This window comes from Ambystoma mexicanum, chromosome 2p, assembly GCF_040938575.1.
Source record: "Ambystoma mexicanum isolate Mex_15411 chromosome 2p, UKY_AmexF1_1, whole genome shotgun sequence".
In the NCBI taxonomy this organism is placed as follows: domain Eukaryota; kingdom Metazoa; phylum Chordata; class Amphibia; order Caudata; family Ambystomatidae; genus Ambystoma; species Ambystoma mexicanum.
Window position 1 is genome coordinate 30163689 of NC_090923.1, and position 13022 is coordinate 30176710.

General features: G+C 46.0%; 1 protein-coding gene across 1 annotated transcript in view; it reads left to right on the forward strand.

Moving 5' to 3' along the window:
* LOC138566162 (amine sulfotransferase-like) overlaps positions 1-13022 on the forward strand; it is a 624857-nt gene that overhangs the window by 527032 nt on the left and 84803 nt on the right. The window contains exon 6 of the mRNA XM_069643192.1: positions 6297-6391. Coding sequence (XP_069499293.1) covers positions 6297-6391 — 95 coding nt within the window. The remainder of the gene's footprint in view (positions 1-6296; positions 6392-13022) is intronic.

A 13022-nucleotide genomic window follows, 5' to 3' on the forward strand; every position in this document is an offset into this window, starting at 1 on the left:
CCCTGTGTACAAGGCAAATCAGAGATCAGATCCATTGAGACCATATGCCAGGGCCTCGGGGGTACTGGAAGAGGTTGAAGCAGTCCCAGTGTGTAGCCCCTCCATGACTTACATTGAGCGCACACCGAGCAGGTGTTCATGTAGTTCTCTACATCTCGCCTCATTGACGGCTACCAGCACCAACGTTTAAGAAGATCTAAGGTAAGATTTTGCCCTGGGTGACCGTTGATGATGGCATTGTGGGACCAGTTAAGGGCCTGATTACGGGTGTCGCTAATGGGCAAAAATAACTTCCCTTGTACAAAAGGCAATCCGTCCTGGAAAACAGGATCCCACTCCGTCAATGCGTGGGGATGATGCGAGACCCACTGTCGTATGATGGACAACATGGGTTGTGATGGAGTGCAAGCACACACTACGTGCCCCTGTTCTAACAATGTGTCAGGAAAAGATGGGACAGACACCCCCCCTGGGGAACGAGACAAAGCGTCCGCCTTTCCGTGGACCACCCCCAGCCTATTTTTGATGAAAAAGTCATAGGCTGCAAAAAACAGGTGCCAAAGAACCTGCCGGCTGTTCACACATTTGAGGGACGCTAGATTCTGCAGGTTTTTGTGATCAGAGTACACGATAGTCTGGTGTTTAGCCCCCAGTAGGTGATGCCTCCAGACCTGAAACGCGTCCTTGATGGCAAGGAGTTCCTTCTCAGTGACTGTATAATGCGATTCATTCGACGTGAATTTACGCTAATTATATGCCACTGAGTGTAGGTGACCAGTCGTTGGGCAAGGTTGGGACAGGACTGCACCCAATGCAAATGATGATGCTTCAGCCTCTACAACGAAAGGTAGCTCCGGATCTGGGTGTTGGAGGACCGGGGCTGTAGTGAAGGTTGTTTTGAGGGCTTCAAAGGCTGCCTGATGTTCGGTGGACCAGCGGAAGGAAACAAGAGGAATGGTCAGGGCTGTCAAAGGGGCAACAACAGAAGAGAAGTTAGCGATAAAACGCTGATGAAAGTTGGCGAAACCTAAGAAGGACTGTAATTGCTTAAGATTACTTGGAACAGGCCAATCCGTGATTGCGCGAATCTTAGACTGATTTATAGCCAGTCCTCCTGGAGAAATATGGAATCCCAAAAATTCTACTTCCTTCGTATGAAACTGGCATTTTTTGGGTTTCGCAAACAGTGCGTTCTTCCTGAGTCGGAATAGCACTTCTCTAACGTGGATGATATGTTCCTCCAAGGAAGGGGAAAGCACAAGAATATCATCCAGATAAACTACAACATAGGTGTCTAGGATATCGCTGAATTTATAAATCGCTGAAAGGTGGCCGGAGCATTAAATAAGCCGAAAGGCATCACTGTGTATTCAAACAGACCTTGGCGAGTGCAGAATGCAGTCTTCCACTCATTCCCTCTACGCATGCGAATCAGGTTGTATGCCCCACGGAGGTCCATTTTCGTGTAGACGGATGCATGTGTTAGCTTGTCTAAGAGGGTGGAGATGAGAGGAATGGGGTAGCGGTTCTTGATTGTGACTGAGTTCAGTCGCCTATAATCCACGCAGGGGCAGAGATCCCCCTCCTTCTTCGGGACAAAAAATATAGGGCTTGCTGCGGGTGATGAAGAGGGTCGGATATGGCCTAGGAGGAGGGCTTGTTGGATATACTCCTTCAGGGCCAGTTCTTCAGATGGTGACAGGGAATAGATTCAGCCTTTTGGTATCGGAGCATCAGGGACCAAGCCAATGGGGCAGTCGTATGGTCGGTGTGGCGGCAGGCCCTCTGCCTAGTCCTTATCAAACACAGCTTGGAAGTCGTGATATACTGAGGGTATACCGGCTAGGCTCGCACCTATCGTATGTGAAGCCACCGAGGACATATCCTCCCCGATGGCCATGGAAACCACCGTCCCAAGGGCTCTTGCAGGGTTAGGCACACCCTCAGGTTCCACCAGACAGTAGTGTTGACAAGTCTCGGGTTTGAAAAGTACCTGGGCCGTGCCCTAGTTAATCAGTGGGTTATGTTCTCTTAACCAAGGGATGCCCAAGATGACCCCGAATTGTGGTGTGGAAATGAGGTCAAAGGACAGTGTTTCCTTATGGGTACCTTGAATGACTACCTCCATGGGGGCGGTTTGTTGTTTAATTGGGCCGGAAGCAAGGGAGGTCCCATCGACAGCCTGTACTGGTTCGGAGTGTTTCTTTGAAATCATAGGTAAGTTGAGTGTATCGGCCAATGTGATGTCTATAAAGCAACCAGTAGCCCCTGAGTCTATCACTATGTGTACGGAATGCGTGCAAACCCTGGTGGGCTGTAACAGGGCCTGGACTATGACTCTTATAGGACCGAAACCAAGGATGGCCTCGGAGGGGGTCTGTGATGTGCTCGCCCTTACCCCCAATCTCAAGGGCAAGCTTTCTGAAAACCCAGATTCTTATTCTTTGGGCGACGAGGGCATTCCTTGACGTAATGCCCATTATGACTGCAGTAAAAACAGGCATTGTCTGTTCTTCTGCGTTCTCGTTCAGCATGGGTTATGGGATTACGTATCCCTCCTATTTGCATCGGTTCGCTGGTTGTATCTGTTGGAGGGAGAGACTGATTGCTGGAAAGGCCGGCTTCTGCCCGACGCTCGGTTCACCGGGCATCCAGCTGCAGAGTCAATCGACCAAATCAGAATAAGTGGCTGGGAGAGATGGTACTACCGAAAGGGTATCTTTCATACCACTGCACAAACCCCTATGAAATACCACGGCCTTCTTGTGCTCAGGCCAGGAAGTTTCTGTGGATAACTGGTTGAATCGTGTTATGTATTCAATGAGGGTTTGTCTGCCCTGCGTGAGATCTAATAGCTCCAAGTCCCGGGATTGTGCTTTGTACCTAGTGACAAAGACCATGGCCATCTCACTCACCAAGAGGTCGAAGTCATAGAGGGCTGGGTGATTGCTTTCTAGCAAAGGGTTCGCCCAGGTTGCTGCTGCACCCGTCAAATGGGAAAGTAAAAAGGCGGCCTTGGTGGTAGAGTCAAGGAATGCCTGTGGTCGGCAGAGGAGATGGAGCTTACATTGGTTTAGAATGGCATGATACTTTCGAGGATCGCCATGGTACCTTTCCATGGCTGCCAGAGGGAACAGGGTAGGAATCACCACGGGAACATGAGGGGTGGGGGGTATAGAGGGACCTGGGCTTTGGGGTATGACATCCCCGAACTCGGAATCCGCTAGCAATGGGTGGCCGGCACTCTGTAAAGAGTCAAGGCGGTGATGGATTGCAGTCGTGGCTGCAGCCATGTCTGTCCTAAGGGTCGTGACAGCTTGCATTAGAGCGGCCACGGGGTCCCCGGCTGAGGCTTCCATGATCTGGACGACCAATAGGCTTCACAGTCTGTTAAGACTTGATGGTCGTGCAGATTATAGAACCTCCGTCCCCAAGTACCGCACAGGAGATATCAAGACAAGTGCCCATGCAGTCTTTGAGGCCACAGGTGTAGAGTGCCGTCAGACTGGAACCATGAACGCTGGAAGGACTCCCCCCCCGACCACTACAAGGCAAGCAATGATATTAGACAATGGCAATGCAATCCAATTCGAGTAGCAGAAAAGGCATACAAGAAAGCTTACCTAATCAAGGTGGGCAGATACCCTGGGAGTGACAAAGGGGCAGGGGTCTTCAAGTAGCCGGCGGCAGCAGGAAACAGGTAGAAGCCTGAATGACACTCTAGATGAAGTGTGCACACCTGAGTCAGCAGAGAACAATGATCCAAGTGCAAGAGCAGGAAGATCCGTAGGAAGTCCGTTCAGCAATCCGGGTTCAGGAGCCAGGAGATAACGTCAGCTTCAGGGAAAATCCAAAAGCAATAAGCAGATGACAGAGCCAGGGGTCGAAGTTCCAGGTAAGACAGAAACCTGGCGCCAATTCCAAGGAGAGGCAAAAGAAGTCCGTAGCACAGTCCATGATCAAGGTAAATGAAGGAATCCAAAATAACGAAACGCCAAACAGTACTTGCCGAGAAGCAGCTGTGAAGCGTTGTTTGCGTGTCTGCTTAATCCTTTTGACTGCAAGGATCAGTCACATGAGTGAAGTCATGTGACGCGTGCCCTGTGTCACATGTTCCGCAGCAATTACTTCCTGACCACGTGACATGGCAACCTCTGTGTACCCAAGTGATGCCGAAGTCCATGGCACAGCGTGGGAGACTGCCATGGTAAGTGCCAGTAGAGGTAGGAACGTAATCCCGGATGGCCATTCGAATCTTTCTTACGGGTGTGCCGGGACGGGCCCCTCAACTGCTGCCGTTGGGTATGCAAAGGTACGTGGGATCTAAAGGGGGGTTGATGAGCACCTGAGGGGGAATTGCGAGAATGGGGATTCGTGACAGAGGACGTGACACTGTGCAAGCAGGTCACCGTACCAGCCGGTATCCGTGCCATCCTTGCCTACACAGGTACACGTTTGAACATACTTGCTGAAAGGGTTAACTCTTAATGGTTAAACATAACGTTGCACATTTTCATGACCAAACTCCCATTACTATACGGTATTTTAATTTATAGAATGCATTCAACATGGATTGTCCCTTTATTTTGCTGATAAATTAAATGTGATTTAGATCTTATTATGCAGCATATACTCAGATGTGAGTAGCCTGCTGAGAGGAATCATAGGGGCAGAACATTGCACTCTTTGGACATAGACCATCTGGGCAGACCCTCTCGTGACGCTTGTCACAACCACAGATCTCACAGACTCTGCTGGCTTTTATTGCTCACAGGTTCTAAATGTCCACACATACTCAGGACAGGATTCACGCAGCCAGGCAACTGTGTAGAGCTTATGACTTCACTAGTTGTATAAGGTCAAGGGAAAATATAACTATGGCAGGCTTCTTTCTGGTCAGTAGAAGGCTAGCGAGTCTCGGGAGGATGTAGAACAACACAGCTTCCACACAAGTCTTCTTCAGCCGGCTCCTTCTCCCTCAGTAGGACTTAACCCCAGTTCCCACTTCCATTGATAAACTGGGCATAGGTGCAGATGTTCGAACATATAGGAATCTTAGGATCTAAGTGTTAACCAGTTCCAAGGGTTAACACTTATTTAACATCTGACAGTCACTGAAACATAGTAGGTCGCCAAACTTCCCTTGTCATCTCCCTGGGCTTCCGCTCTGATGCTCCAGCGCCAAAAACTATTTCGGTATCCAGCAAGATCTCTTCTGCTAGGGTCCCAGCACTGGATTTTACTCAATGGTTTCCAGAAGGGTACCCCTTGGTGTGCAGAAGGTTGCACCCCACTAGAATCACACATGGCAATCTGCCACTAGCAAGTGCAGAACACACAATCCTGGTGTGAAGCGAAATGCAGTGGGAACAGCCCAGCATTTAGATCAACCCAATCCTGAGAGACAAAGGATTCCTCCAAGGTATGTACAGGACTCTTGTCTCTGAGTGTGCCTTGCACCAGGACTCTTTGGGGGAAAGCCAGGATTCTTCCAAGGTACATACAGGACTCTTGTCTCTGAGTATGCCTTGCACCAGGACTCTTTGGGGGAAAGCCAGGATTCTTCCAAGGTACGTACATGACTCCTGTCTCTGAGTATGCCTTGCACCAGGACTCTTTGGTGGAAAGTAAGGATTCTTCCAAGGTACGTACAGGACTCTTGTCTCTGAGTATGCCTTGCACCAGGACTCTTTGGGGGAAAGTCAGGATTCTTCCAAGGTACGTACCGGACTCATGTCTCTGAGTATGCCTTGGACCAGGACTCTTTGGGGGACAGTCAGGATTCTTCCAAGGTACGTACAGGACTCATGTCTCTGAGTATGCCTTGGACCAGGACTCTTTGGGGGACAGTCAGGATTCTTCCAAGGTACGTACAGGACTCATGTCTCTGAGTATGCCTTGGACCAGGACTCTGTGGGGGGAAAGCCAGGATTCCTCCAAGGTTACAGGACTCTTATCTCCTTGGACCAGGACTCTTTGGGGAAAATCAGGATAACATACAAACATTAAAGGGCCTGTCACCAAAGGTGCAATTGAGGACATTCCACCTTGCAAAAGTGATGATGACCAGACTAATTGTGCTAAATAGTTATTGATTGGTGCTTTAGAGTATTTCTGTAAAACGAATATATCAACAAGAAGCAAATATCAGAAAGGTTAACTACAGTGCTTTGGTATGTCACAAGTAATATGATTGTTTGCTCATAATGACAGCCATTTGCTTTTGCATTCTAATGTTAATAGGTCTGCATTAATCAATGGTGAATATTAATCTTCACATATTTTCTGTCTATTAGTGTTTGGTGGTTGTTGGTTTGACAATGTCACAGGCTGGTGTGCACACAAGGAGAATTTCAATTGTCTTTTAATTCAATTTGAAGACATGGTAAAGGTAAGGGTTTTAAATACAATATTAATCATAATACTGGTTGAATAGTAAAAGTATATGCTTTCTTGTGGTGATTGTTGAACTTTTAAACAAGGGTAATTAAAAAACAAACCTCAAATTGCAGTGAGCGAGAAAGAGTGTCAAAGGGACCTTGTTTCTCAACATGGGATAAGGGGCCTCGCTTAAATATGTTATCATACATGTGGGAAGTGGTTTGCAGCACCAGGTTCCAGAAGTATTGACTAGAAACACATGTTTATGCAGACTGTTCTGAAGGGCCTGTGTAGCGGATTTCCATCTGCGAGGGGAAATGTCTAATATTTTCAGAAATTTTATGAGCCATTGGAAATAAATTCTGCCATGAAGTCAGACCTTCTAATGAGTCTCTTTTTCAGACAACACTATGGGCCTCATTGGAAATGAGCTGGTCTGGTAACAACACTGGAAATTATGCCGTTGCGACCTGCTCCAGCATTGTTACCGGACTGGCACACTCCGAGTTTGCCAGTAGGGGCAGTGAACTACCGGCTGGCCTGACCTGCCGGTAGTTCAGGTCCGACCGGCAGAGAATTCCCTGAAGCACTGGCACCGTTAACAAATGGGCTCATGCAGACACTGACTAACCACTTCTTGTGTAAGTTTCCTTTCGTTATTCATTCGGAGGAACTGGCACCAAGAACCCCTTTCATAACCTACATATGTCTAATGAAGCACCTCACCTTAAGAACTGGGGTGACACTATCAAATGTGCCCCAGACAATTTGGCAACTACAAAATTGTAATCACTGTTTTGTCATCATATGTAGGGAAATGTAATTCAAAGAATGAACATGCTATTTAAAAACAAGCATGCGGCACAGATGTCATTTATTGCAAAAACTTTACTATACAACCACGTGTGAAATTGTATAGATCCAAGGTGATCCCAGTGTTAGTGCATGGGCTGAAAATTATGTCTAGGACTGAGAAAATGGAATTAGATAAATTAGAAACATCTATACTGAGAAAAGCATTAATGTTACCTAATTGTGTACCCCTGAGAATGATTAGTTGTGAATTAGTCCTGACCTTCTTGTCTGCAATAACAAACCTGAGATTTATTCTGTCATATCGTAAAACATTGCATGGCACTAAAAACTCTCTTTGTGCACTAATGGGCAGCCACATGAACAACAAAATGGTGGAGGGGGCCATTCTTACTAAGTTTAAAGGAAATTGTAAAGTGATCATGGATCGTTACTGCTGACTAATCCTGGACATGTAAAGCGTAAGATTATGGATGCAGATTGGCTAGAGACAGGTGAAGCGAGGGCAAACTATTACCGATTCAAAGGAATAAGTCTGGAGTGTAAGTAGAGAGGGATGTTAGCGAATACCTAACTCAGTGTCCGCATAGGCGATATCGAGACACTTTTAAAAGGTTCAGATTTAATCTCTAGCAAAGGGGAGAGGTGTTGGCAATAAGAGGACCAAAGGAAAGTGCAACTTGTCGATTTTGTAGATACCCACAGGAAACCATAAAACATGTAATGCTTTTTTGTCCAGTACTCCAGAAGGATAGGGAAGAATTATTTGGTAAATGTGTGCATGACTCTAACTCTCTGAATACGGAACACTTTTGGAGATGCATTCTGCAAGGTTCGCCTTCCACCCTTTGAATCAGTGGAGACCAATTTCTAAAGAATGCAACGATTATATGAGTGAGTAAGTGGAAAAGTTATGAACACCTTGAATGAAAGAGCATCTGTGAAATCTGATGGGAATGCTGAGTTGTACACTGTTTTCTCTTGCATTTTTTTGTTTTCTCTGTGTTTTTTAAAAATGTCTATATGTTTGAGACTTTTAAAGTACTTATTCTTACTCTTAAGTTATTAATAATGATTTGATGTATTGTACTTTGTGTGTGAGTTGTATAAGTTGTATGAGGTTTTGTATAAAACCAGTTAAAATAAAAAAAAAATCCAAACACGTATGTAAGCTCTGGCCAGCATACAGCATTTGAAAAACAGATGTACAATATTTTCAAGTCCTCTCACATCACAATATAGTGACAAGGCCTGAGATAAACATTTCAAGTACAAGAGAAAATCCTGCAACTGTGGTCAAAGAGGAGAACTATTCAATCCCAGGGGAAAAAACGCCTATTTGGCTTGTATTTTCTGCTGGTGCTTGTGTTTATTTTCCCTTGCAGAAATCAAGGGTCATGGTTTTGAAACCTACCGATGTAATAAAAGTGGAACATTCCATGCCGTATTCGTGGAAAATGTAAAATCTAGGGGAACAGGAATATCTATAAGTGGAAATTGCTAATGAAACCAACCTGAATCAAGCGCCAGCTATAGTTTGAACTCTGATATGCGATATTCAAATTCACCTCCCACATCAAAGTCAAAACGGAATTGATCTGCCTTGCCTTATCAAGGAGTTGAAAGTCATCTGAATCTCTGCAATAAAGATAATGATGTTCAATGGGACTATGTCACATGGAGGAGAAATGTGCAATACATTCTAAGGGTGCATTTTAAGGGCTGCATCTGGGTAGTGGGCTTAACCTCTTAAAATAAAGAAAAGAGATTCAGCTTGAGAAATAGATCTGTTTTCTCCAATCTGCTATTTCAATCTCCTAGGCACCCATGTAGGAACAGAAAATAAAGATACCTGAAAGAACAGGAGATGCTCTATTTATTTGTTAGAAATTTGACATGATGATTACAAGAGGGCGTGTTGCGTCAAGAGGCCATACACTTAACGAAACCCAAAATCCCACCAAGACCCCACTACTTACCTTATACGCCAACAGTCCACTAGCAGGGGCCATATGTCACATCATGGACTATGGAATCCTTTGAAACCTTCCAATTGTCATCTACCGTTGTGCCATGCTTAAAAACATTTACAATAGTGACACGGGGCAGGTGGGGCAGAGGGGCATGCTGATAAAGCTCCTCCCTGCTATAGCAAAAGGCTGAAACTTTAGGAGTTCCATTTAACTCTTTCTAATCCACACAAGGGTATTTTGCTGCAGTTCGCGCTGCCCCAGTCTGTCTTCACCATAGATAAGACTCTTCATCCCTATTCCTCCATCTCACACCCACCCTACTCTATATTTAACCCATATCCCCATATTTTGTTTTTCATTGTATTATTTTTAACCCGCTCCTGGTGCCATTCTTGATCCTCCTTCCCCATTCCTCCAGTGTACTGAGTAGAAAGACACCTCCTAAGACATACCTTCCCAGCCAAATGATTATACCGTGCAGACATACTGGGGTTAATCAGTGATCCTTGTTTCGTTATATTCTACGAGGGTCATTGACGGCATTGGTTGTTTGCCCATCCTCTACGGCAGCAACCTACAGGCCTACGATTCAGGAAAGTTACTAACAGGTACTAACAATAATGGCATTAAAAGCAAAATTTGAGGTTATTTTTACTATGTAAATTAGGTGAATTTGTATTTCGTTGCACCAAAACCGCATACACTAGGGATACATTTGTCCTAGCATTAGCAGTGAAGAGCCTGTTACTTTGAGACGATAAAATAATTTGTATCTAAATGGTGAAGTGAGTTAAATGGAAAAATCGGTAGGTCAGTAACCAATTATGCTATCATGATGAAAATTACATTGTTTGATTTGTGCCAGAGAGATAACTCTGGTGAGCCTATTAGTAAAGTGATTATATGTGTGGAACTTAATATTTCAGAATGTTACAGTGTTAAATGCAAGAAATCTGTGAGATGACATCACATCAAATGGGAGGCAAACAGGTTGCAGAAGTTACTCCCATCAGGCTGCCCCGACTGTGATGGGGTATGTCCACTGGAATGTTACTTTCAAAACCAGCAGACTTCTCGTCTTCGCTCTCACCTGATGATGATGTGGAGTTTTCGAATTCCGATGGTTCAGCCATAGAATCCATTGTCAGTCTCCTGGTAGAGCATTTCTTCTCGAAAAGATAGGGTCTGTTCCAGGAGGATGCCACTAAGTCACAAGAAAGTAAACCAAAGGACAGAATGGCATGCTTTCTGGTACAAGCCCAAAAGGGGGGAAAATCCTCCAGGCAGAAAAGAAAAAATCCCTTAGTCTTGTAGATAGCTGGGTCTTCAAATTAGATTGTGTAGCCAGTAGTCTCCCAAGGGAAAATTTGCAGTAGGATAGTCCAAAGAAGTCCATGCAAAACAGCAATGAGGAAAAATACAAGGAAAAGCAGAGGAAAGCAGCAGGAGGTAGAACGGTGGCAAAGGCAGCCTGCAAGTTGAGCCGAGCGAATGGAAGAAGGTAGAAAATGCAGGAAGTAAAAGGAAACGGGAAGGAAAGAAAGTCAGGCCGGATGGATGCAGGCAAAGGGGAGCAATGGAAGAGCAGAGCAACGTCAAGCCCGTAAGAATGAATACTAGGGTTGCAACGCGCCGAGTGGTAGAGTCAGCACAGTGAAGTAGAACAGAAGGGCAGCCCGGAAAATAAACACCAGACCACGGTGCATGTTAGTGTAGAAAACGGCACTTTCAATCATACCAGAGCTTCCATGGAGGGACAGTATGCCCCCTTTTGCAGGTACTGGTAGCAGGTTTCCCCGGATGTAGCCTATGGATACTCAGGATAAGTCTCATAGCCTTGATGTTGGATATAGGCTCCCATGAATCTTCAGCAGGAGAATAACCTTTCCACTTAACAAGAACCTGCAGTCTTCCCTTGTAGTATCTGGAATCACAGATTCTTTCTATTTCGTACTCTTCAGCAGAAGAATCACTTCCAAGATCTCTACCTTGTCTTTTCCTTTTGAATCTGTCCGGAAAAAATGTGTGTAGCAAAGAGGCATGAAAAACAGGATGAACCCATTGAAGGGACTTTGGTAGTTTTAACTTAAATGCCACTGGATTGATCTGTGCCAATATAGGAAATTGACCGATATAGCTTGGAGACAACTTGGCTGGATGAACCCACTTCGGCAGGTGTCTGGTGGACAACCAAATGGAAGATGCCACCTTCCAACCCAGAACTGCCCTCCTCATGCAAATGGCCTGTTGCATGTACCTTTGTCGGCTTTCTTCCAGATTCTTGAGAGCCACCTTCTGGGATACCAAAATAGAGTCCAACAATGAATCCACCGAGGGTAGATTGGTAGAAGACAGTGAATTGGAGGGAAAAGCCTTGGGATGCCTACCATTAAGACAAACCAAGGGCTTATACCAATAGCCGTGTGGAAAGCATTATTATAGGCAAATTCTGATGTTGGTAAAATGCCTACCCAGTTGTCTTGTTCTAGATTGGTGAAACAACAAAGGTATTGTTCCATCGTGTAGTTGAGGCGTTCCGTCTGACAATTGGATTGTGGATGGTATCCTGATGTTAAAGCACGGTCCACACCCAATGACTGACACAGTGGGCCTCTTTACAACTATGCCGGTCTGGAAAAATGTTGCCGGTCAGCTTACTGGTACTGTAGTTTCCAGACCGGCATATTACAACTCTGCAGGCGGGTGCCGTGCCGCCGAGCAGGTCATACTTGCCGGGCAGAATGGCACCCGCCTGCAGAGGTTTCATGGGAGCACCGGTACCGTTATTAATGGTGTTGGTGCTTCTGTGGTCCCCATTCCTATAGTGTCCCATAGAACTCTGGGAATGGGGACTTACTTCCTGGCCTGACTTCCCGGACCGCCAGGGTTGTAATCCCCGGTGTTATTGTGAAGTGATGCGCCGTTAAATCATTACGGGTCCGACGGCAACCTGCCGTAGCACCGGCATGGTTACCACTGGACCTGTAATGAGGGCCAATGTCTTCCAAAACAAGGAAGTGTATTGTGTTCCTCGATCAGACAAAACAGTCCCAGGAAGACCGTGAAAACGGACTATGTCTCTCAAGAAGACTTGCGCCATCTCTGTGGCTGTAGGAACTCCTCGTAATGGGGAAAAATGGGCCACCTTGCTCAAACTGTACACAGATACCATTATGGCTGAACAACCCTGAGAGCGAGGAAGATCAACCATGAAATCAGTGGATATATGAGTGCACGGTTCAGTGGGTAGCGTGGGCTGCATGAGAACCCCAATTGCTTCATCGGTGGTGTACTTATTTCTTGTGCAAACTGGGCAAGACAACACATAGGGGGTCATTACGAGGTAGGAGTTAACCATGCCGCTATTAGTGGCATGGCTACCCCCTTACCGGGTACCAGGTCTGGGTTCCTTGAATGAGGAATTACCGGGCCATTCTAACCTTGGAGGGCCCGGTAATTCCTCATTCAAGGAACCGGGACCCAGTACATCTCCATTCCCATTCGAGCCCCCGTAGAGCTCAATAGGAATAGGGATGATGCTAACAACATGCCCGATAATAATGGGCCGTTGTTTGCACCCTCGTCTGCTAGACGAGACCCGCTAAGGACGCCTGGTTTTACCAGGCATCCATAGCAGGTCCCGTGAGCAGACTCGTAGTGGGTGGTAAGGGGTTGACGACTCCGTCACCTTTACTAGCACCGTTAACCCCTTACCGCCTACCTTGTAATGACCCCCATAGTTCTTTATATCCTGATTGATGGAAGGCCACCAGAAGAACCGATTTATGAGATCTGTGGTAGCCACCACTCCCTTATGTCCAGAAATTCGGGTGTCATTTCCCCAAGAAAGGATCT